Raw genomic sequence first — 26,451 nt, 5'->3', positions numbered from 1 at the left:
GCTATAAGCATTACAGGTTCCAAACAAAAAAGAAAAAAACACCAAAGGATGATGTTTGAGGTGTTTTTTTTTCTTGTCAGATTAAGTCTGCCACAACACGTGGCATAGTAAAGTGTATTTGTTGTTCATCACCATAAGGTCTCACTTCAGAGCCAAGAAACTGCAGTAGACCAATTTAATGCACTACAGCTGACCTGTCCCACAGCTGCAGCCTCCTTTTTGGTGAGATTTTCTTCCAAACTGGAAGGATAAAACAAGCAGAGAGAACAAGACTCAAACATCACCATCAGAAAAAATTTAAGAAGCTGTCAACACATGTCCACCTGTGACATATAGTCCTCCAACGTATTCAAGTAATTTTTATGACTTTAAAGACCCAAGGCTTATGCTTTCCACTTTCCAGCCATTTTTATTCTGTTTCAGATGAATGCAAGTGCTTTCACCTCTTGCAGGAGTATAAATATTGTGGGCAAGGCACAGTTGAAATTACCCCACCCAAGAGAATCATTTTCTTCAGGAGATAAAAGGGAAGATGTCTTTATTTGCAGTCGTGTGTTTTGAAGAAGCTCAGAAAACGCCAAGTAAGTTAAGCAGCAAAATGTACAGCCTGAACCTAAAAAAACAGAACATCCAGGAAGAGGTAGCTGTGCAGAAGAATAAACAAATAATAAAGTATGAGCTTCAAAAAATACAAGAAGTTAAATTAGATGAGACGTGTTCTGGAGCACAGACGAACTGTGTGGTAAAGCACACTATGCCCTCCCTTTTTATCCATAAGGAACATACTAGCAGCAGGATAGCTGCATACAGACAGAGGTAAACACTAATGGATGCAAATAAAGTGCTGTGAGCGCCCAAACAACTACCATTTGAACATTCATGTTAATTACCACTAAAAGAAGTGAGACCTTTTAATATTTTTAACCAAAGGTCAGTAACATTCATGTTAAACCAAGTAACTGATAAAAGCTCAAGTTTTGCTTTCCAGAAAGTCTTCCCCTAGTTACTTTTTCTGCACAATAGCCAGCATCTTCGACTGAAACATTCAGTACCTTAGACTGAACAAGTACATACCTGTGCCTTTAACTATCTTGCAACATTATGTTCCTATACCTTATCTAATTTTGCTGGCAATGAACATAAAATTGCTATGCATAATCTTATAGTAAGGCCAAGAAGATTACTGTCTCCACCTGCTTAAAGTGAGCAACTAGATCCTGAAGCACAAACATAAATTTTCTTTTTCTGTAGTATGGATATGCCAGATAAAATCTGGTGTGTTGTGCAACAATTTCTATTTTAGCAATGGGGGAAAAAACCAGGCCATATACAAAAGAGGAACATAATTTCACTGCAACAGTTACAAAAGTTTCTAAAGAAATTTTTGCTCACAGCTCACTTGCATACATCTGCAGTGTTGGAAAATTAGGTAATCTTTAAGCCAATCTTTAACTACAATGCACACATAATTACCATAGAAAGTGTTTTTTGATGAACTGATTTTGATTGTATCGGTTGAGCAAGTTATTTCCATGTACTTCTTGTAATATTTGATACCTGATAGAGTACTTAAATTTTTGAAAGATTGAAGATTTTGAAGAAAAATCCGTTTAAGGCTTTCATCTTTGTGATTATCTAACATTTTAACTTACACAGCTGCAGACGCAATTTTATATCTGAAATCAAGTCAAAAAAGCACACTGAGTGTGCTCAGCAGCAGCAAAGTGTTCTCTATTCAAGTCTGTATTTTTATTTTTCCTAGCAAAACTACATTTAGTTACACTTAACTAAACTTGAAACTGCTGCTCTGAAAATGTATTTTGGAAATCTGTATTTAATTAATACTGAATACACCTTGCCTTCCTCTACCTTAAGCTTGAATTGCACAAACTACAGTATTTCTACTATTCTCAGTAGCTCTACTACTCCCAGTAGCAAAAATTAAAAAATTCCCTAGAATCTATTTAGATGCTTAGCTCAACGCTTCAGCAAATGCCGTTTAAAACAATTCAAAAAAAGTCTTAAGTAAATGAAATTGTGTAAAACTTCTTCAAAAGAAATTACTTTCTATTTAGTGTGCAGTATGAGGGGCTACTCCTGCCCACATGTTGAAGGCTCCAACATTTGTTTTTATGAAAAAACAAAAAACCCACAACCCTCCCTTAGTGTCCTCATTCCAATTCAGAATAAATTTCATGCCCTGAGTCACAAGTTTTCTAAAACAAACCTTTGTCAGCAATGCAGACCTGCAATTTTGTGCATAACTGTTCTAGTTAGAACAAAATTCATCCAAACTGTGTACCAAAATTTGCTCTCATGAGACTTCTCCAGTTCCAGTGAGAGGAACTGAATATACACAGGGAATAGATAAATAAGAGTACTTTTCTTGGAAAAACCCAGAGTGAAAATTTATATATATAGTTTCTTCTTCTCATATAATAAGGATGGATTTAAAATTTTAAAGACGAACTAATACTTGACAAGTACTTAAGCATGGAAAAAAAATACCATTACTCCCACATATTCACTATAGCCACTGAAAAGTGTTTAAATGTTTTAATATTTTTTTCTTGGTTGCAATATTGAACTTGCTCTCTTTGATTCCAAGCTTCTTCAAGAAATTCTTGGTTTATACAAACCAAACAACAATATGTGATGTCCTCAAAATAGTATCAGGAGCACTTACTCATCGTACTTGATATGATAAATAGCTTCTTCATCAGTGTCCATACAGTCTGAATAAGATGTGGATGGTGTACTGTCCAAGTTATTTGCATTCTCTCTAGAATGGTCTTGACTTAAGCTTCCATTAGTCCTTTTGTAAGTATTACCACTCTTTCCTTGAGCTTTACCATTCTTATGTCCCTTTGTTGCTCGGGTAACATTTTCTATGTGAGCTTCAAACCAGGCTCCAATGCTGACATCACGGGCATCCACCAATTCGTTTATCTAAAAGGAAAATTCAATAATGAGTTTATGCTTGTTTTCTATAACCTTAATTAAGAATGAGTAAGACATATACTATACAACTGCTTAACCCTGTTATCAGTAAAAATTTAACACCAGTAACTCGTTGACCTTGAGCAAGTTCAAGTAACATACAGACATCATTAACACTCTGCATGTTCAGTATTTTGTTCTTGTCTCACTAAAGTTTGGTATTAGGAAGAATCACAGAACTGTTCAGGCTGGAAGGGACCTCTAGCAATGATCTATTCCAGCCCTCTGCTCAAGGCATGGTCAGCTATGGCAGGTTGCACAGGTCCATGTGCAGATGGGTTTTGAAGATCTCAAAGGAGAGACACTGCAACTTCCATCCAAGACCACACAGGATCTTCAACATCAGGCCAGCAACACATTAATTTCCTATTATATTAGAAAGGCTATTTAATTACACAAAAAATGCATCAGTTAGCTAGTGAAAAAATACTTAGCGTTCAAAATGAACACCATGTTTACTAGCTATGAATATAACCTGTATGTAATTTTAGAAAAGGAGCCCAAGTGATTTTTTTTAAGCCTGAAAGTTAGCTTTCTCTTTCATTGTCCTTTGCTCTTGCTTCACCAATTGTTCTTTTTGACTAAAACAAGTATACACGCATACACAGTATTACAGCATTAAAATACTAGCTTACAGCCATGGGGTTCTAAAACTTTCCTCTGCCTCCAAGCTGGAATTATGAATTAACCTTCTGTAATTCTGCCATGCAACATTTTTTACCCCTCAGGACTTAAGAGGAAAGAGGGAGAAAACATGTCTAACAAGGATGCAACCACAGTCAACCAAAATCCTATAGCTGCAAGCAACAGAACTATCTCCCAACATATCTCAGAATAATAGTGGCATTAAGCAACCAAAACACTTTATTGTTCTAGAGCATGTTTTATTTTCATAAGTCTTCAGCTACTTAATCGGATGTTTCTTTAATAATTGAGAACACTACGAAAAAAGTGATTTAAAGAACGTTTCATCCACAGTATAACAACTATAAAAAAAATATCACAACAGAAGTACTGCACAGCCATGCCATAGAAAACATCTATAACAAACAATTACGATATAGATGTGGCTTAAACTACAGCCTTTGTCAAGTACTAGTGGCAGGGACATACTTAGCAACTCCAAAGGCTAGCTTCTATTAACCAAACAACCATAATACATTTTGGCAGGGACAAGATCAAAAGAAAAAAAATAAAAAACATCACATTCAACAACTTCCACTATTTAGAGTTAAGCATTCTCTAGGTATCTGAGCATTCAATTCACAGCAGTTTAAGCTAACAAATTTAACCCAAGAAAGCAATGTATAAATTATGCTTCAAATTTTACTCTTCTCCTTTCATTCACCTTCTCAAAACAGTCTCCAAAATTCAATCCTCTCCTTTTTCTCCCACAAAATTCCAACACTTTATTTTTTATTCTTAAAAACTACAGTATCTGAAGTACAGGTTTTTACCAGGAGTAACACTTCAGTCGCCTAGTAAATCAAAGAACCGCCTCATTTTAAATCTGTTTTAAATATAAGCAGTGGATTCCAACACTTGTAAGAAACCCAGAAGAAGTATTGTCCCTACACAACCTTAGGAGTTTGAATTAGTTGTAGCACAAGGTTCTTGACTTTTTTATCTGAAGAGCAGACTTGAGAAACAAACTATTAAAGAGTCCCTCATCTGCTGCGACTACTTGAAAGAAGTTCAGAAAGTGCCAGAGAAGCCATGTCAGCCAAGCCATCATTAGATTACAAAAATAAAATTCAGTGCAGTCTCCCATAATTCCTTTCAAAAGCATCCTTCCATAATTTGATATGCACACTCACAAAACAGGCTTCCCACCCTTGCAAAGCGCAAAGACAATAAATCACCATCAAAGACTACTGAGGAACATCAGACAACTATTTTACACAGTTCTGTTTCTGAAAAAAGATCCAGTCTGCAGCAGAGAATTCAAAGAAAAATGCAGTCAAGTCTGCTTTTATGCAAAATTGTTTTGATAGATTTATTTTCTCTTGATTATAAGCTGGAATATGCCTACTTGGAGCAGTTCTTGAGGAGTAGAAGATTGAAACCAAGTTGTATAAAAGAATACTTCCCATGAAAAGCAAAAGGTACGTGGAGAAGATAAGTAAAGATGCAAACAAAATCAGAGCTCTATGGTAAGAAAAAAGTCTAACATTGGTGTAACAACCTAAAAGCCTTATTGCATTCTGCAACTGTGTTTAAATGCAAGTATCTACACTGATTTACCAACTAAAGACAACCATCAATGTAGTTCGTCTTTCATTTTGGTTTGTAGAACAGCATCCAGTGATATAACTACAAATGTTAATACCAACAAAACACCAACTGTTTCTTATTTAGGATTGCGAAATTAACAAACTGTCGCAAACAGAACAGTTATGATTTATGATCACTAAAATGAGAAAATATACCAATTATCCCCAAACATTTTTTAAACTCTTAAAAAATCACTAGAAAAAATTAAATAGGACAGATCAAGCCAGATCCTTTTTTCCGTGAGAATTACAACAGTAGGAATATAAACAGACCTCATCTTTGCCCTTCTTCCTGATTTGAAGTATCATAACCTTGTTTATTGTTGTATTACTTCTCCTTTTCTCTGAAAGGATTGAAAGAACTACTTCACAATTATCACCACAATACAAAGATTGATAATGAAACAAATAACTGCCTGCACTTGAACTGCAGCAGCCTGCAATTCAGTAAGAGCAAATTTCCATAGTACCTGTTCAATGGGGATGTTTTATGGGATGTTTTCAGTCCAGTCAAACCAATACTGTGAACTGATTCACAGGAATATAATGACATCATATGATGAACAAGCACACCTTTAATTATTAAAGAAAAATACTGCATGCAACTAGAGACTGTACATATTCCAAAGCAAAACCACAGACTATTTTATTTTTTCTGCAAAGGAAATCTTGAAATTAAAATGCTCTGAAGGGCCAAAGAAATGGCTGCCAATGGACTTGGCTCTCACAGCTAAGATGAGAGGAGCTATGCAGCAGAGCAATTAAAGAAATACCAACAATCTTTAAAAGATACGAGAACACTGGAAACTAAACCAGGCAGAAGCACCAGATGAAGCCATTGTTCTAGAGTAGATGTAAGGAAATACCATCCAATCTGTGGAAGACCCAGTGATGAAAAGTTATGGTATAAGTTGGGGGGGGGGGGGGGGAGGAAGTAGTGTGATTTCCAACGACCATAAAATCACTAAGGTTAAAGGTACTTCTGGAGATCTCCAGTCCAACCTTCTGCTTAAAGCAAGATATGAACTGAGTTCACATCAATTTGTTCAGAACTTTGTTGGGCTGTTATATCATGAAAAAGTTCCAAGAATGGAAGTTTCTCACCTTCTCTAATGCAACCTGTTTCAACCCTTATCACAGTTAATTTCCTTACCACCCCTTTCTAATTCCCAAATATTGTCTTTCATCCTCCTGTTCTGCACCTCAGTAGAAAGCTTTGTCTTCGAAGAACATTGGAAGGTCCTGTCTTCCCCAGAGCCTTCTTTTTTCTAAGTTAAATAAGCCCTAGGTCTCTCCGAGACAGCCAAACTGGACATCTTGGTGTGAACTTGACCCGCTGAATTTGCTAAGTTTGTCACCACTTTCCTTGTGCTAACACACCCAAAGTTGGATGCAGAAGGTGGAAGAGCAAATTACAAGTGAAGCTGAATAATCAGTCATAATTGATAATGAAGCTGAATAATCAGCTCATCAACTGGCTGCGTTCTTGCTAATTCAGTCCAGCTCCTGTTGATGCATTCTTAGCATGCGGTACGGCTATGGTGAACTGATGACTTTCAGCCAATCTTACACCAGCTCCCGATACCATTACAGCAGAACCAATCCCCAGCTGGGCTGCCACACTCCCAGCCTGCACCATGGGAGAATGTTATTCATCCAAAGTGCAGGACTTGATTTTCTTGCGGTTCATGGCAGTTCATTATTCCAAGTCCACCTACATCCTTCTGAACAGCAGACTTGACTTCACACCAGCTACACTACCCACTGCTATGCTGGTGTTCACAGACTTCAAGAAAGTGCATTTCCTCCTTCTCTGCAGGCCATTGGTGAAAACACTGAACAGGACAGGTCCCAGGACAGAGTCACCAGACTGAGTAAGAAACTACTAATAATAATCCAGTTCTTAAACCAGATACTATTAAGTATTCTCAGTCTTAACGATAAGGACCAGGAGTTGAACATTGTTACACCCACGACTATTTTTTCTAAATTCTGATTTACATAATCAACAGAATTACTCTGTATAGTCACCGTAAGTCACTATTATAACCATCTAACAATAATTATCACTTATTTTTTTTTCATCTTCACCTCTACCTTTTGTTTTCTCCTTATGAGATGTTCTATACTGGCTACACCTTTCCTTTTGGTAGCTGAAACCAGAAAGGAGTACAGAAAGACTATTCAGAACATGGAGTAACAGGTCTCTTGAGTCTAGCTCTGTAACCAGATCCAGTGAAACACAGGACTTTGCTCAGCTATAAAAAAAAATTAAGAAAAAGATTAAAGATTATTCCTTCCTGTAACTAGACAATTCCTTATTGTTTGGTAAACAAAAATAAACACATCCACATGTTTAGCTATCTAACATGCCTTAATTTATGGTCTTTTTCATTAACTTTTATTAAAGTTCTCCACCTTTGAATTGCATTACTGGCTAGAATGTATTTCTTTAACTTCCCTGATTCTGTAAGCAGAAAACCACCAAGTGTTCCTTCTGTCATCTGCAAAACAGCTAAGAACAATGATCGTAGCCATACACCAACTACTTTTTCTCTCTCCATATATTAAAAATATAAAGCTGGCTTGAAAAAATAAAAAATCACAGATAAAGGAGAAAGCGCTAGATCCCTAGTAGTAGAGATGGCAAAATTTCCATGACTTCAACAGAATGGGTTTCCTCAATGTTTGCCAGCATGACCATTCTGTTCTGTTTATCATTTTAATCTTGAATAAGAACATTTAGAAGAAGCTGATACCATTTACAGCATTCCAGAAAATACACAATTAAATGTTCGTTTCCTTTGATCAACCAATTTTCTGTGGCCTTCCATCTTGCCAGTGTACTCCCCATCTTCTCTCATATTATATTTTATCAATGAGTATAAAAAGCTAAAATATCAGAACTGAAGAACTGCATTTTATTTCCACTGTAATAAGTGGAGACTAAAAGAAAAAGGAAGCACACAAGCTTCCATCTTCATATTTTAAGATACTAATTTCTTGACTCCCTGACTTCTCAGACAATAAGCTATAAAACTCATTGCAAAGAATGCTGTTGGAAGGTAGAGTAAGTAACTTACTACTTGTCCTTAAACTGTTACATGATGTTTCAGGTTTTCAGTGAAACCAAGACAGCTTTTCATCTGGATGAAGGGTCTAAATAAGACCATTCCTGTATCTGAAAGTTGCAGAGGTATGGCAGTGCAATCTCTCTTTTTCTCTGTAATCTTGGACGTTTTTCAAATGAATTACTGCTATTGATACTATTCATCAAAAAGCACCTCCAGACCAGGAGGAAAAATGCTACCATACCCTCATATACACATCTTGCTAAACATCCAGCAACCTAGCAAACTGCAAATTGCATGTTTTCTGTTCTAATTTAAATTCTAGTACAATCCTAGATGACAATATGGAAAAATTCAGAAGGGTACTAAAAACTAACAAGGGAAGTGATATACTTGATTTCTAAACAAACTATAATAAAATCACATTGTATTACATTAAGTTTATCTTGTTCTGATAGAGGACTGATAAGCATTAGTATTAAAACTAGTATTTGGCAAGATGGAAAAAAAAGATAGGGGAAAAGGCCACGCTTTCCCACAGATCTTTTCTGTGGATTTTTTCCTCTTTTTACAGACAGTACTACTGTTTCATAGGCACTCTTAATTTACTGGAGGCCACAATCCACTTACTAAAAAACAGGTTTTGGAGAACACAATGTATCTAAGTTTATGAACACTCCTGAAGCCTGTAACACTAATGAGCCTGGTACAGCAACATACACTGTAAGTTATTTTAAACAAAATTACATTAAAAACCTTTACTATAATACTCTTCCCCAAGCAACTCCATCAAAAAATCAGATTTAATCCAGATGACTGAAATCTGAAAACACCTAAAATACTTATAATTTTTAAGTAATTTCTTTAACTCAATTTAACTTCTCTGATATAAAGAATGCAACTGTCAGTGAAGCTTCAACAACTTGCAGAGATACCTACCTAAGTTCAGTCTACTTTCCCTAGCTGGGAACTTATGTTAAATCATGAAAGAAAGCAGTTAGGATATAGACATTTATATAAAAAAGGCAAAAAACTTTTAACAATAAAAAACCTGCATGTGTAAGGCAAGCTTCTGACTTTCAAAGCTTGTACATACCTTGTATAATCCAATGCCAGGATCAATGAGAAATGAGCGAGATGATGTAGACGGCTGACTGGGAGACCCACTACTTGTTTTTTTGACTTTGTTCTTGCAGTTAGAAACAGCGCAGGGATTGACTTCTCCATCCTGATCTGTCATAGAAGCTGTGGTAGGAGCTTCAGATTCAGAACGTATCAAAAGCTGAACTATGTCATTGAGTCCGACATTGTAGTCAAATAAAGTGTGTCCATCTTCTAGCTGTCAAAAGAAAGTATAGTTGTAAAATTCTATCTTAAAGTAAGAAGCTTCCACGTCTTCCTTTTAAAGGCAATATCCACACAGACCATAAATCCTTGTCAAAGTTATTTAAGAGACAACCCACCTACTTCAGATAAACAAAAACCTGTGTCTCAAGTAAATGCAACAATAAACTCTCATCAAGTTACCCGTGGCCATGATTTCACCAATGAAAAAATCACTTGAGAACTTAAATTAGAAACAGACATCTTTACAGACTTTGGGCCTTTTAATTACGCTGTGATCTTCAAGATAAAGAAGTGATTTTCTAATTAAAACATGCATAGGACGTATGCAATTACTAAATAAAAGTGGCAACATGTCATACAAGAATTTATATTGTCATAGTATTGTATACATTACAGCTACAGAATTTCACTTTTCTCCCATCTCTTCTTGAAAGCAAGGAAGTAGTGATACCTTCCCATTGTTTTGGGAACTATTTCTTACATGAAAAATCTAGATATAAGAAGCCGCATACAGATACAACTCTATTTACTTTTCAAAATGATAAGACCTGGAAGTATTACACAAGAGCAACTATAGGGAGAAGCAACACTAAAAATATGCACTGGACCTTCAAAGTTATAAAAGGAACTCTCCTAAATTGAGAGCACTCAAGAAAACCAATGTTATTCCAGACTTAGCCACTCCACAAGGAAGGACCCAAACCACCTTTATTCACTGAAGACATGACTTTAACCTACCAGTTGCACAGTTATAATACTGAAGAAGAGTGCATGATGCAGCATTCTCTCAATAACTTTAAACATCTAGGCACAGCTATATTCCAGATTCAATTTGATTCTGCATAACACCAGAATATAAACAGACTTTTTAATCATACATAGTCATAGTACACAGTTACTAAGCATTACTTCAGGTTCTACCTAACAGGTATCTTAAAGCTGTGCTACCTTATTTTTACCTGATAATATCACCTACCAACAATTAAACTAACAAACGCACATCAAAAACTGACGAGTTGTATGCTAGGAGAGCACATAACAGCAAGGAGTAGTGACCATAACTGCTCTGCTCTGTTAAATACCCTCACTGACTCACAGCATCTTCAAAGTAGAGATGACTAGGTTTGCCCAAAAATGTAATGCATTGCTTTGGGACACCAGAACTTGAATTTGAGTAGTTACATTTTACTTCACACTGCAAAGGCAGAAAAAATTGTATGACTAGGAGGCCTCCCACCTGCTTCCAAACTGCTTCTGCAATGAAAAGCTACCTTTTTTTCCCTCCTCCTAAAAAGACAGACAGAATTTCAAACAGCACTGTTTTGGGAATCTTCTCAAATAGACCTGTTTTCAAGAAGTTATGAGCAGTACCAATACATCAAGCAAAAGCAGATAAGACAAAGAAGCAGCAAAGACAAGTAAGAAGGAATTTCCCAGCTTCCCACTAATCTAGTTTTCCATTACATTCAAGTGATCTCAGGACTGACAAAGTTAGGATGAAAAAAACACAAAACAACCTACACAGAAGGGCAGAGGACAGTTATGGACACAATCTGACACTCAAAGCATCAGTTTTCCTTCCATAAGGGCAAAACCCATGTTAAAGATTACTCTCCTTACTTCTGATAAGGACCGCACCCACAGTTAAAATTTACATCAGTCTACATTTGATTAAGTATGCATTCCCCAAAAGCAGAGTGCACTGAAGTCACAAATGAGACGCCAAACATTAGTTTCATTGCTTGGTTAAGCAATAGCCTAAAGCTAGCAAAACTAAATAAAAAAATACAAAAATATAAAAAAATAAAATAATAAATAATAAAATAAAATAAAAATACAGGAAGGCTACTGATTATTCTCTGCAGTGCTGCAATGGAAGAACAGCTCCAAGTTTGGCCAACAACAATGGGAATGACCCATGTGCAGCTGCAAGTTTTCAAACCAGTTCAGCACATATCAGATACACCATCAAAACCTTCAGTACAATCAGTTTTAACTATCAAGTGCGCAAAGGTCTTAAAATGGAAATCTCAAGCTAGTGGTATTCTACAGGTGACTGCCAACACTGCCTCATATACCTGGAGCCCTAGGTAGGGTTTCATACTGAGTAACAATCTACTTAAGCAAGTTCACATAACCATTCCCCCCCCACCTTGTTGTATATCCCTATGCTTGTGATAACTCTTTAAGAAAAGGAACACAAGTGTTCTTGCAGCCTTATGACAATCCAGATTTACAGGCTTTTCACAACAGCAGAACTTTGTGGTAAAAAAAAAAACCAGAATTCTTGAATTCAAGATACACATAAACCCAAAACAAAGACAAATAACCACCTTGCATTAATATATCTCAGAGGTGAAAAAATACACATTTCAGTGCATTGCTGGAGCTGCTACTGCTTCTGAACACTAACTCTAGGCCCACCTTGAAGACTTAATCTCCCTGCAGATGATTTTGTTGTTGTTTTAAAATGCCTTACTTTAAATTGTAGTGCAAAATTGTATAATTAAAAACAACACTAGTACTTCCGCAAACTAGACTGCTTCAGAAATAATAAATAAACCAGATACTATACAAGACAATGGAACTTCTGCTTCATCTTGATTGTTCCAATTGGACCAGACAAACTGATAAATGTGCCAGTACATAATTTCCAGAATCCTATACTGTAAGGAAACCTTCTGAAAGCTAATGCAGTCATGAGTAAGTTACCTTGCTCTGGGTGGACTGGAGGTATAGAGCCAACACACACATGGAACAAATAAATGCTGTCTTTGTTGCCATTCTCTCAGGACATGCCATGTGTAGGCTGAGAGAAAATAAGCATTTTGGGGTGCTGCAGTTTAAAGTCTAAAGCCAAGTCAGTGAAGATCTAATCTGAACAGCCTGCATATTCTGCCGTAACTACATAACCAGTGTTAACACAGGTTAAAAGTGGCATGTCTAGTATCTGATCTACTTATCAGTTACGACTCAGATTAATTTGTATCTCTGGTCCACAACCAAATCTTCCCTATTAACGTAAGAAAGGGGCAAAGAAAGGAGAAGACTTGACTAAGTAAGTCTGTCTGGGTATAGTTATATTTAATGTGTTCAGAAACCCACACATCCCTAGGTCTTGAACGAGAAACAGCCTTCTCTAGTGATCCACACACTAACCACAATACACAGGCAATCCATTCCTTCATGGGGATCAAAGAAGTCAGCTGTGATTAACATGAGCTAAACGGTTAGACTAAACTGATGACTGCAGTGAATTAGTATTCTATTCTCTGCCCAAGCAGTCGATTCGTTTGTTTTTTTTTTTTATCAGTCTTCTTTTCAGGAATACTTTATGACTACAGATTATTAGACATCATAACTAGTGATGTCATGTTTGTCTGAAAGCAAAGTAACAAGAGATAAGATTAGTATAAGCAGACTTGTAATGAGGCAGGATGTGGTGTTTGGCAAAGTGATAGTCAGGGAAAGAGCATCTGTTTACACTATGAATAAAAACATGTTCCTAGAATATCAGCAAAGGTATAAATTTAGACCAAGTCAATGACTGAATCATTGCCTTCTTCTGGTGACAGAGTGGAGAAAAAACCTAACCAGTAAAATCAAGTTTGCATGCAATCTGACTAACAATAAAACGAACGTGTGTATCTACGAGCATACCTATACCCAGCACTACTGCATCAGTGACCATTGAAAGCTGAAGAGTAACAATGCTGGAAAACAACCAGTGTTTAAAGAACTCCATGCCACAACTAAATGAAAGAAGAATTATAAGGTACTGATTCTTGAATTGCTGATACTATACTGATTTTCATGTAACAATGGGATTTTCACTAGTAAGTTTCTATCCTCAGACTACTACAGCAAGAAATCAGGAATGAAACACATCACTCTCCAGACAGAATATTTCCTATTCTGTTCCACAATGGCCATGCACTGTAAGACAACTTTTCAAATTATATTAAAGTACTATCAGATGTAGAAAATGCAGGACTTAACACTATCAGCACATCTGCAGTATATTGACAAGTAAGAGGACGAAGGGACAAAGATACAAAAGCAGAACAAATACATGATATCTTTTTTTCTATACACAACTAACATTTTAAATCCATCCCGGAATACAGTATTTCTTAACAAAACACCACTAATAAAAAAGGAACAAAAAAACACACACAACTACAGGACACACACCTCTAACTACCAGCAAGCCTTGACTTACTATGGTATCAAAATACATTAATGCATTACTGAATTGAGTCTCAGGCTACCTCATAGACAGGTTACATATTCAATGCAGGAAGGCAGAAAAATATCTTCAAAAATATTACAGCAATTTGTGAAAATAGGTGCCAAACAACCACTCCCCCAGTCAGCTTTATGGTATGTTCACTTTTAACAATCCTTATTTATACAAATATAAAGTTCATACCATCCTGCTGCATAAATATACTAACGGGAATAATACATTTGCCTCTATATGTTTGCCTGTATGTATATATTAAATGAAAACATTACACATTTTTATATTATCATTGACTAAGCATTTACGGACACTTGTTATTCTCAAGCTCGTAAGTACAAGTGACAAGCAAAAGAAATGAGGCAAATACCAGATAGTCACACTCTATCTCAGTTACAGTATCTTAGTAGGTCATTAAAACATGTAAAAAAAAGCAAAAAAAATAGACAACTTTATGAAGATTTTAATTATTTTGCCAGCTCTTCTGACACTACAGCCATTAAAAAGTGTTTGTTTCTTTAGCAGTAAATGTTGCCACTTTCAGTTTTTCTTCCTCTTAATGACTGACTCTTTCAAAATCCTGTAAGGCCTGATTAACATGTTTGGAATGAAGTGTCAGTTAGATTTACTGTGTCTGCTAACACTCTTTCTATATAATAAATATCCATAAGTACAGAAAGAGATTACATCCTTCAAACCTAGTTTAAGTGCTATAGAGACTATCAGTTTCAGAACACTTCTGCAGAGGGTTGTTATAAATACTTAAAAGTAAGACAAGACTGTGCTTATGCTAATATACAAGTAGCTGTAGCAAGGCAACAGTAGAACTGATACTTACCCACTATCACTGTTAGAACTACGCCTTGTAACATCAGGCCATAAATTACTTTAACGGCTTGTAGAAATTGCACTTACAAACACAAATGATCATACAGAGTACACTATACTACATTACTTGGGAAAAAAGCACCCCACAAGTAATTCAACAATTAATACATTAATTTGTCTACAAGTCCCTGCAGAAACACAGCTCATTTGGGGTTATGCAGCATGCACAGAGAACTCTCAAGAAAGCATGTAATCATTCTTCTTAGAACACATTACCTACTGTTTTTATTCTACAGCATGATCAAAGAGGGTAAGTTCCTACGTCACCTAAATTCAGTCACTCCATTTGGAAATCAGGATCTTTAGTCATTTATGGAAGTGTGTTTCTGAGCATCTTCTGATGCTTTCCAAGAACTAGAACAGTGCCAAGATCTAGCAATAAAGATGAAAGAAACTGTATGGAATGCAGCAGATCTCTTCAACTGATGTAGAAAGTTGAAAAGTGACATCAATCTTTTGTTCTGCACTGGTGTTAAATGCACCCTGCAGATTTCTTTAATAGGAAATGCATAAGGGTAAATTGTTTCCACATAAAGTTCAGCAGAAAAACTTGTTTAAAGGTTGTATAAAGGAGGTACCCAGAGGCTAAGTTAGTCTGAATAATCAGAAGAACCTAGAACTTTCAGGTAATCACTGAAGGCAAATAAAGAAGAAATCTAGAATTTCAGTTATTTTAAGTCTTTAAGTCTTTTAAGACTTTTCTGTTCCTGCATGGAAGAAGTCTGCTGGAACTCTGAATTCTGCTTAGTGTTTTTACAGAAGGATTCAAAGATATCTCAAACCAATTTCGAATAATGAAAAGCCAAACTGAAAATTCAAATTCAGAACAGTGAGTTTTGGACCAATGGTACCAACCCACATCTAGAAAATTACAATGTCTGACACTTAACTCATGGACTTCTACTATTTGTAAAGTGTGCTTAGTTTTTCAGCTTTGAAAACATAAGCAAAATAACCTGAACAATATTTTTTTTATTCCAGATGATAAACTGTAGCCTACAGCTGGACTATCTCGTATGTGAAGAAAATGATATAGGTTTACATGATTTTTAAGTTCACATATTAACAACATTCAGTACTAAGGCCCAATGTGAGGTTTTTAAAACAACTGTATACTTGCACTGTTCCCCAAGGAAGTACAGCTGTCTTAACTGCAAATTGGAAAAAAAGCTAAATAAAAATGAATTTAGCCAACCACAAAAATGTTGCTATCTTTATATGAATTAGAAAATTTAATACACACTGTTTTAAAAGTTTTGGCAACTCCAGGAGATCCACTTCAAGTAACTCTAGTTTCAATAGCAGATGTTCCATACAGGCTGCTCTCTCTGTTACTCTTGCACATGGGACAGTTCTGCTGCTATGTGACATTTAAGTCATCAGTGATTTTTGAGTTCAGGAAGGCATTCCTAGCTCTGCACAAGGAAATTCTTCTCAGACAGCCCATAATAGTAAGAATAAAGGGGAAAATAACAACATGCAAATATCTTTAAGCAAAGACTGTAAGCCACAACTGTAGATGACTCCTTATCACATGCCCCCAGAAGACAGTTTTGGAAGTGTTGGTTTGATTACAGTAGCCCCACATTTTAAACAAAGCTTTGGCATAAATGCCTTGCAGACATAAGAAGATCCTGTTCCTACTGTTTTCTCCGTGGCACTCCTGATTTTGTTTCTCTCCCATCCTCAGTGCTGCCCAGATCCTTAGCAAAGATCCTAACAGAAGGTAAACAGCAACACCTATCAGTCTCATACAAAAATTAACTGTAACAGAACTTTACTTTCCTAAAAATTAAGTAACCTTAACCTTGCTGAGGAAGAAATGCCAGTTAAACTCTAGGAGATCCACATCACAGCGTTACGTCCTTCACTCTCTCTGACAAGCTCCTCAACAAAAGCAGAGACCAAGTAGAAACGTATTTGAGACTCTACAATTTTTTCACTCATCATTAGTAAGACTTTAATTTACAGTTTCATTACCAGTACTAGTCTTGACTATGCTCTAAAATATTCACGGCAACTTTTTATTTGATAGTTTGGACTTAGTAACTTGCTATTAAAAATAAACAGATGCACATGGCTGATCACTCCCTCATTTCAAGGAGAATTTACTAGTCAATAAAAAAAGATAATCATTCTGTCCTGTTTACTTTCTCTTAACACTCTTTAGAGTAATGAAATCACAATAGAATGAATAGGTGAAATATCTGGACAAGGAAGTTCTGACAGACTCTAGATCCGTATCTCTAGAACAGAAGACAGGCAGATCATAACATTTTTAAAAACAATAACCGAACAAAATATTATCGTTTTAAGATGCCCCAAATCAGACTCTGTCACTCTTCTTGCCAAGAGAATGATTTTTCAGAGTAACCTATAGGAATGTTTGAAAACAAGACCACTAAGCCACCAAAAATAAAAAAAATCACATCAGGAAGTCCACATGAATAAGTTTCTAAACCAGAGCACACCTGCTTTGACTGCTTAAGTGTTTTAATGGAACAGCCAATGATCTGCCCTTGACTCAAGGAAAAGTGGTCATAATACTCGATATCAAATGCCTCACTCAACAAATCAATCTCGAAAGGTACCACTGTCTTAGACTCCACAATACTCATCAGAAAGCACACAGCACAAGGAACTCCTACAGGGGCAGACTGTGGAAACTTCAAATACTTTAGGCTTTTTTTAGAATTAGCGTCAACCAGTTAGTTTAAATCACAGCACAAAGTGTAAATACACTGTTTGCTCAACTCCATACACAAGAGGAAGTCTGATATGCTACACAAAGCCACACAATCTAGGAAAAAAAGGCAGATTCCTGTTGCTGACATTGTCTGTAACTACACATCAATCTCGGTAGATACACCACAATAAAATGTGCATTAGTCACCTTGGTACTCAATCAACACAACTAACTTTAAGAAGCATTTTACTATTTTCCTGAAGTACTGTAACTAAAAATAAGTATAGAAGCCTACAGCTTAAGGCCACAGTCTCCAACCGAAGTTTTTTTAATACCATTACTACAAAATGATATGCAGAGTGTGCAGGTGGTACCAATGCATTTTACCTTTTCATTTGGACTAACTATAATCCAGAAAAGATTCCAGTGTAAAGATTATTGCAAACATGAGAATAGCTGATAGCTGTCAGAAAAGATTTCTTGACTTAATCAGAAGATCAAGGTGAAGGCAGCCACTCTCAGTCTCAATCAATGATTTTACCAGGTTAATCTCTGCAACTCTTCTGAATTAAATTTTTAAATAAGAACTTCAGGTTTTGAAGATTATTTCTTCCTTTATCACTGGGTGAGATACAAAAAAATGGTTAATTTAGACTGGATGTTTTTATGTTTTCTTCTCAGAAGCAACTCTCAATCCCACTAAAGGAACATTTGCTCATTAATTTCTAGCTGGAAGATGAAGTTACAGCAGCAAGTTTTCTTCCACAGTCCCCAGGAGTCTTCTAATTAGGAAAATAAAAGTTCATGGTGTCTTCCGTGTGATATCGAAGGATTACCTGACACTTGTAATAAACACATACACCAAAAATATAAAGCTGTATTGAAATCCTTAGAAGCATGGAAAGACTCATCCATCTCTGTGCTGATTAGAGTTGTCAAGTACCTCCTGTATGATGGTATGGACTTCTATAGCACAGGCAACTGAAGTTCAGCAACAGTGGTGCCAGGGGGAGCAAATGACTATTTGCAGCTTGTAAGGATACCTGTAATGAAGAACTGGTTATTATCTGAACCTTCTGTAATCAACAAAAATCTAAAAATAGTAATAATAATAATGTAAGACCCTAGTATATCAGGGCAGTTATGCAAACGTAATTAAATGACTAGGCATGTACATCCACTTTTGAGCATTTAAAGTGAATTCTCTCATAAGTGATATCAACATTTGATCGCATTTCATCACTGGCAGGCAATCCTTACCATCCAGTTGTCAGTCTTGCTTTTTTTTTTTTAAATACTGTTTGCAGGAGTATCCACATTAAGTTAAGAAAAGCACAAGTGCTTAACTACCATAATTAGGTTACATGAATACACAAGCCACAAAACAGAGCCTTCAAGCTAGTTGCCATTTCGTACAGGAAATGTTTTTTTTCCAGTTTCCTAATACTGAAGTCACACATACAAGTTAGTATAAAGTACTCTTCTTCTACATGTAATTCAGCATTGCCTTCAGCTTGTTTTAGTGCTTTGAATGAAGTTAATGATACTAGGGACTGGTAAGTTGCATTAGTAACTTCAATAAGGTAACAAGAAGTCAGTTTTAGTAAAAAATTTCTACAGCCAAAAAAAATATTAATAGGGCAACCAAACTTACTGCCAAGTAAATTTGAAGTATACTGCATGAATGTTTCAGGAATTTTTGAATGCTGCCTGACCATATGTGTCCCAAAGACCCCAGAATGCAGTCCTTTATCAAGCTACAGAGCTACTTACTACCAGCTTCATCGAAGAATGGCAAATCACTCCCTTTCTAAGGCATCAAATTATTCCTCCAACATATAAAGCTAAATTCTCAAATTGAAGATTTCTCACACCCAAATTCTGCCTCAGGCAGATGGGTTTTGGACAGCTTCAGCTGAAAGTGTTTACAATTTTCCAAACAAAATAAAGCTGGGAAGAAATTGCATTAAGAAACTCGATTGTTTTATGAATAGGTTTGGCACTCCCATTCTTTGGGGCAAAACTCAACAAATAATGCTTTTCCATCCTTCTGGAAATTTACCCAAGCTGTTAGCATTTACGAAGCCTTTAGACACACAGTTCACAAAACCTGAAGCTTAAACTCTCATGAGATTCTATTCACTGCTCACTTGTCAGTCCAGGTCAGCAGAAGTTAAAGATGTCTTATGTAGGAAAGGCTATAGGTAAACCCCATGTCCTACTGCCAGATTTTAACTGCATGTTTCACTGAGGCTGCTTTATCGCAAGCAGGCTCACATGCAAGACTAAAGCTCCTCCACTCCTACTATCCCTCAATCTTTTAAGTTAAGTTTGCAGAAACAAAAAAGCACTTTGGTATCTCAATGACTTGAAAAACTGTACTTAATAGTGTACAGGTAGGGAGCAAGATGCGTGCTACCACACTTTTCTGTGCAGAAGAACAGAGTTGAATTTCTTCTAATGAAGTAAACCTGATTTTCTCTTACTTCAATTTCAGTCTGACATCAAGAAATTGAACAGCTTCAATACTCCCACTTCCACTTGCTCATTTCAGTCTTCCATGAAACAGACCTGAAGCACCTTCCTCACCAACAAGATCATCAACCTAACAAGCAACTTCTGTCACTGCTTGTATTGGGTTTGTGACAAGGTTTTGGCAGTAGGGGGACTGCAGGGGTGGTAGCCTCTGTGAGAATTGACCAGGAATTGCTCCCATGTTGGTTGGATACAGACAGTTCCAGAAGGCTCCGAAAGGGAGCTGCCACTGGCCAAAGTTGATACAATGAGCAACACCGGTTGTGCCTCTGGGATAACATGTTTAAGAAATATTTTAGAAATGCTGCACAACAGTTGCAAGAGAAAAGTGAGAAAATGCAAGAGAAAGAGCCCTATAGACACCAGGGTCAGAGGAGAAGGAAGGGGACCGTGAAGAGGACCACGATACAGAGGTTGCTCCCCCCGCACCCCATAGAGGGCTGTGTTGGAGTAGATCTCCACACTGCAGCCCCTGGAAAACCTCACATCACAGCCATGGATGTGGCCTTAAGGAGGCTGCAGCCTGTAGAGAGCCTATGCAGGGAGCAGGCTCCTGGCAGAAGCTGCAGCATGTGGAGAAGAGTCCACAGTGGAGCAGGAGGCCTGGCAGGAACTGCAGCCCATGGTGGTGGGAGGATACAAACTGGGGCAGTCTGTTCCTAAAGGACTGCACCACATGGGAAGAACCCATGCTGGAAAACAGTTCTGGAAGAACTCCAGCCTGTGGGAAGGACCCTCATTGCAGCAGTTGCGCAGGACTGTATCCCATGGGATGGATCCCATGTTGGAGGTGGGGAAGAGTGGCAGACACTAAGCATTATGGACTGACCACAGCCCCCCTCATTTCGTATCCCTCTGCACTGGCCAACGTAGGGGTAGGAAGTAAAAGAACCAAGACTGAAGCTGACCCTGGAAAGAAAGGGGGAAGGTGCTAATTAGCTCTTTTTTTTCCCCAGTTCTCACTGCACTACTTCATTATCAACTGGCAATAAATTGATCTTCCACAAGCCAAGTCTGTTTTGCCTGTTATGTTAATTCATGAACAATCTCCCTCTCCTTATCTCAACCTACAAGTTTTTTTGCATTACAGTTTCTTCCTCTCCACCTTGCTGAGGAGAGGCAGTGGGAGAGTAGCTTGGTTTGCACCCAGCAACCAGTCAAAGATAACCCACCGCACTGCCTCGTACATACACCAGGAAGAAACGTCTGTGCTCCAACGCTCTTACACCTTGACTCCAGTAAACACCATGGCAGAGCCACCTGAGGCGATGGTTTCTGCAACAATAGCCATTTTCAAGTTTTCACCAAATCTAAATTCCAACAGGGTGAGAGAGGATAATGAAAGAAGCCAACAAAGTTATTTTTTACATCCCAAAAAGAATACATATTGCTAAAACACAGCAGTGTTGTTCATACTCAGTTATAGACAAAACCTGAGTTTGCAGTCGTATTCCTGTGGTTCTCTGCATAACCTTAAGTTTTCTGGCAAGTTTCCAAACTTAAACCTCAAAATATTTTTACCACTCAATTTTTCCAGCATTATTATTGAAGTCTAGGAATCCTACTAACGATTATTACTTGGTCCTGCTGAAAGTCTGCCCTGTTAGGTCAAGATGCCAAGAATTCATCTACTCTGATATCTCTTTCACTTTTCTTAATGAACACTGCAAACTTACTATCCTCATTAAAAAGTGCTACATAGGTTTTCTAATTAGGACAGACAGACATCACGCTGCCAATAGTCAAACTGCCTCGTCTTCATGTTCTGACAGAGAGGCTCCACATGATGCATTGTAACTTGTGAGTTTTTTAGGTTATTGCACCACAGCAAAGAACTATGCATACGCTTCTGTCCCCTTTCCTAAGGAAATTCTACCTGAAGTTACAGAATGACTTTATTTCTCTGGCTGACAGTTATTTAGCTCTGTGGAAAATGAATCCTCAGAGTCCACGATGTCCCCACAAGACCAAGCAAACAAAGTTACAGAATAACACTACTCTGGTTCACTCTTTGATGCCATGGAGTTGTAGATATTCAGCCCATAAACTGGGACTTATTTAGGTTTCTATATCCCTATTACCTCATACACCTCCCATTTTTAGAAGAAACACAGTTATTTCGCCAGTCTGCCTACACCCAGCACTTGAAAGATCAAAGTATTTACAAAGTCACGGAGAGACTAGAGTAAGCACGGCTCAGTAGCAGGACCACAGCTCTACTAGCAGACTGCAAAGATTTAACCACACTGAGTGCAGAACGGATAAGAAAAGGAAGTGTGGACTAGATGACTTTTTTCATTTTTTTCCCCCCACAGATGAAGGAATCTTCCTAGTTTTTCCACATTGTTTACATCAATTTACTGCTTTCTGTTCACCTCACATTTAATTGAAATATCCCCTTTTTTCCTGATTTTATCATATCCCTGAAAGAGTTGCAATTGTTTACATTTTCCTCTCCTCAGGTCTCTCTCTACATTCAGTTTTACTTGTTCAAGAACAATTCTTCTGACCTTTTTTCTACTTACTAGCACCACGGGATCAGAAAAAGCAATCCATAACCATCAAGGAAACTTCAGAATTAATTATGGTAGCTGCAAGAAAATGGACATAAATGGTTGCTGAATTAGTGAAGCTACTGAAAAAAAAAACCTCTTTAGCGAATACCACCCCAACTGCATCCCAGCCTCGATAAACTAAGCACTAAATGAAGAAACGCTGCTCATGCAGCCATACTTCACTATTCTCCGTTTTCAGAAAGACATTTGTCGACATTAAGTGTTCAAGCTAGTTAGCCTGACCGCTCATGGACTACAGAGAAAAGCGCAATTCACTGCAGGTCCATCTTCCTCTCTTCTCAGGTACTCTTTGTCTTCCGCAGCAGTCCCTGCACTGGAAGAGATACACTGGTGCCGCACAAATGTAAGCAAGTTACACAACTTCAAGACCGATGTGCCTCGATTCGGCCCCCCCACAGGGGCAGCGGGTTGCCTGTAACGGTTTTGGACACACACCATCCTCACACACGCTCCCTCTTGCCAGTCAGCGTAACGCAAAATCTACTCATTCGTCATGGGCTTGGTCCAGAAGGCAGGCTCCGCACCTCCGCGCTCACGCTCACCTCCTGGTCACAGCTAAGGGAAATTTTTTGTTCTGTGGTTTGTTACTTTTTATTCGTACAGCCGCACATCAGCTTCACGGCAGAAACCCCACCGCCTCGGGTCCGCGTCGCCTGTCCCGGGGAGCCGCTCCGGGCATCGCCCCCCCAGCCCCAAACACACCAGGCGGGGCCGCGCCTCGGGACCGCGGCGGCTCCGGCCCGCGCAAAGTAACGGCCGGCGGGCACCCCCCCCACACCCCCCCCGGCCGCGCGGTCACGTGACGCGCCCCGCGGGGAGGGGCGCACAACGGCCGGGCACCGAGAACCGTTAACCCGCCGCGGGGAGGGGCCGGCCGGGCGCTGACGGGACGGCGCCCGTGGGGCGGCGGGGGGGGGGGGGGGGAAACCGCCCGCCACGAAGCCGTGCCCGCGTCCCCCCCGCCTGCCCCGGGCACCGCCGGGGAGGCGTCGAGGGCGGCCGTTGGTCCTCCCAGCCCCTCGGTGCCGGCGGGGCTGCCCGGCCCGGCGCCCTGTCAGCGAGGTGCGGCGGAGACGGCGGGCGGGGGAGGAGCCTCCCGCGGCTCAGGTGGGAAAACAAAAACACAAAGGGGCCTCCCGGCACCCGCCCGGCCGCGGGGGGAACGGCGGGCGCGTGGCGGGGGCACGGAACCAGCGAAAATAAATAAACGTGAAAAGAAAAAAAAAAAAATAACAGAAACCACACAAACACGCGGCGCGCCTCGGGGCGTCCTGTCAGGCCCGGCGGGACCGGGGCGAACAAAAGCCGGGGGAGGGCACGGGGTCCCGGCCCCGGCCGCACAAAGAGCCCCCGGTCCCCGCCCGGCTGGGGGCGGCTCCGCCTCACCTGCTTGCCCCGATAGAAGAGGCGCTGCCGGTCGGGGCTGACGCGGAAGGTCTCCTGGATCTTCTCCCGCAGGCACTCGATCTTGGTCAGGCGGCTCAGGTCGTCGATGGTCTGCGTCTCGGTGCCGTCGATGGTGCGCACCTGGATCCACATGGCGCGCTCCCTCCGGCGGGCCGGGCCGGCTGCGGGCGGGCTGCCGAGGCGGCACCGGGGGCTCTCTCCCGCGCTCCGCGGCGTGCGAGGGAGCAGCGGCGGGGGCCGGGCGCTCCCCCCGCCCTTTGTTCGGCTCGGCGGGGCAGGGGGTTTGAATCCCGCCGAGCGGGCGCGAGGCTCCCCGCCCGCCGGGCCGCCGTCCCCGCTCCGAGGGGCGAGGCGAGGCGAGGGGCGGCGCGGCGACCCCCTCCGCCCCCCGCTGGGCCGCGCCGCGGGGCCCCGGAGGCGAGGCGAGGCGAGGCGGGGCGGGGCGGGGGCAGGCGGGAAGGGCCGCGGCCGGCTCTAACGGGCGCCGCCGGGAGCCATCCCGCAGCCCCGGGGAGTGTTTACCAGGCGCCGCCGCTCTCACATGGAGGTCACGGCGCCAACGCCGATCTCGCGAGAGCCGCCGGGCCCGGCCGTAAGGAGACAACAACACCGGGGCGGGGGCGGGGGCGGGGGCGGGGGGGCGAGGGGAGCGCGCGGCGCCACGCCCCCTCCCTCCCGCCGCCCGCCGCCCGCCGCCCCTCGCGCCGCATTCGGCCCCGCGCGCGGCCCCGCCCACCGCCCCCTCCCCTCCCCTCCCCGCGCGCCCCGCCCCTCTGCTGGCGTTGTGGGGGGGTTGGCGCGCGCCGGGGAAACGACCGTTAGCGTCGCCATGGCGGCGGGGCGGCGGTTGACGGGCGGCGGTTGGAGGGCCCGGCGTGAGGCACCGCGGGGACGGCGCTGCCGAGGGGTGCGAGCCCGGCACGGCCCGGTTTGTCTGCCCCCACGATGCAGGTCAAGCCCGGGTGATGCCGTTACGTTAGAGGGAAGGGCGTGCGGGCGAGGCAAGAAGCAGCGATCCTGGTTTTTACCACAGATCAGATGTCGGTCGGGCCGGATGTGTTCTTCTAAATGGTGTAATCCTACAACTCGGCGTGAGAAAAACCCGGATTTGCCACGCTGCTGTGGTTTAACCCTGGTAGGCAGCGACACCCCGCAGAGCCGCTCGCTCGCTCCCTGCCAGCTGGGTGGGGCGAGAGTGTGAAAACCCGTGGGTTGAGATAAAGGCAGATTAATAGGTAAAGTAAAAGCCGCACGTGCAAGCAAAGCAAAATTAAGTCTCGGCCTCCCGTTGGCAGGCAGATGTTCAGCCACTTCCAAGAAAACAGGGCTCCATCTCAGTGTAGCAGTTACTTGGAAGAAGAACAACATCGCTCCGAGTGCCACTGCTCCGTTCTTTCCGCCAGCTTTTATTGCTGAGCGCGGCACCATGTGGCATGGAACATCCTTCGGGTCAGTTTGGCTCAGCTGTCCTAGCGCTGTCCCCTCCCTGCTTCCTGTGCACCCCCAGCCTCCTCGCTGGAGGAGGCACGGCGGGAAACAAAGAAAGCCTTGAATCTATGCGAGCGCTGCTTGGCAGCAACTGAAACGTGGGTACTCACCAACACTGTTACAGTCACAAATCCAAAACACTGCACTATAGGAGCTCCTATGAGGAAACCATGGCCCAAACCGGTACGCGTGCACACTGGTAAAATGGTCCTATAGAAATCTGATACAGAGCTCAGGAGAAACCAGGAAATGGGACGATGGGTGCCCTTTAGAGGAATTCAGAGCATTGTTACTGCCGAAGTTTAAGACTTAGGCAACTTGATTAAGATAACAGGCTTACAAAGTCCAGATGACACCTTTGTAGTTTTGTGGCTTTTTTATGCTATATCTTCTAAATATTACTGACATGGCACTGAGTCAGGAAGAGGAACAGATCGCAGCCAACATTTATTAGAACATCTTTAATCAATTAGACTTTTTATGAACAGCAGAAAACTGTTCGCGCAGCACGTGCCCACACAGTACGCCACGCGGTGGTTACCCAGCCCCAGCGGCTCACTGCGGAGCAGAGGGTCCTCCCCTGCCTCGGAGGGTCCCTCCTGGCCCCCCTCCTGCAGCAGCTGCCCTGCAGCCGCCACCCACCGCCAACGGCCGCTGCCCTCGGGGATGTGGCGTGGGGTATGTAACCCACGGGGGGCGCCAGGGGGTGCTGCAGGCCGTGGGCAGAGCCGTCACCTCCCTGGTATCCCGACTTGAAAATAAATCTGCTCCGAAGATGGCTGTCGGTTCTTGGGAGGCTTCCAGAAGTTCCCTCCCAGCTTGTGTTTTCCCTCTGACCGTCCTGCTGTTGTCTGGTAACTATTTCTCCATCCACAACCAGAGCAGCCCGTACAGCCCATTCACAGAAACACAGATTTTGTGACACTGTGGTTGCAAA

The 26,451-nt window shown here is 41.0% G+C and overlaps 1 protein-coding gene across 7 annotated transcripts in view; it reads right to left on the bottom strand.

Annotated features, from left to right (window-relative positions):
- Positions 1 to 24,604, bottom strand: part of UHRF2 (ubiquitin like with PHD and ring finger domains 2) — an 84,205-nt gene extending 59,601 nt beyond the window's left edge. Inside the window, exons 1-5 of one of the 7 annotated variants that reach the window (XM_066988938.1) lie at positions 23,221 to 23,369; positions 22,569 to 22,634; positions 18,452 to 18,551; positions 9,441 to 9,683; positions 2,687 to 2,949 (exon numbers count right to left, since the gene is read on the bottom strand). In XM_066988938.1, the coding sequence (XP_066845039.1) occupies positions 2,687 to 2,949; positions 9,441 to 9,584 (407 nt within the window). In that variant the 5' untranslated portion in view covers positions 9,585 to 9,683; positions 18,452 to 18,551; positions 22,569 to 22,634; positions 23,221 to 23,369. Of the gene's footprint in view, positions 1 to 2,686; positions 2,950 to 9,440; positions 9,684 to 17,895; positions 18,219 to 18,451; positions 18,552 to 22,553; positions 22,635 to 23,220; positions 23,370 to 24,005 lie in introns of those variants that run through there. The other 6 variants (XM_048050759.2, XM_066988939.1, XM_048050747.2 and 3 more) reach the window with 6 other exon arrangements.
- Positions 24,605 to 26,451: the final 1,847 nt, after the last annotated feature.

This window comes from Anser cygnoides, chromosome Z (assembly GCF_040182565.1).
Source record: "Anser cygnoides isolate HZ-2024a breed goose chromosome Z, Taihu_goose_T2T_genome, whole genome shotgun sequence".
In the NCBI taxonomy this organism is placed as follows: Eukaryota; Metazoa; Chordata; class Aves; order Anseriformes; family Anatidae; genus Anser; species Anser cygnoides.
The sequence above is the reverse complement of the archived record's forward strand: the minus strand, read 5'-3'. Positions and strand labels throughout refer to the sequence as shown.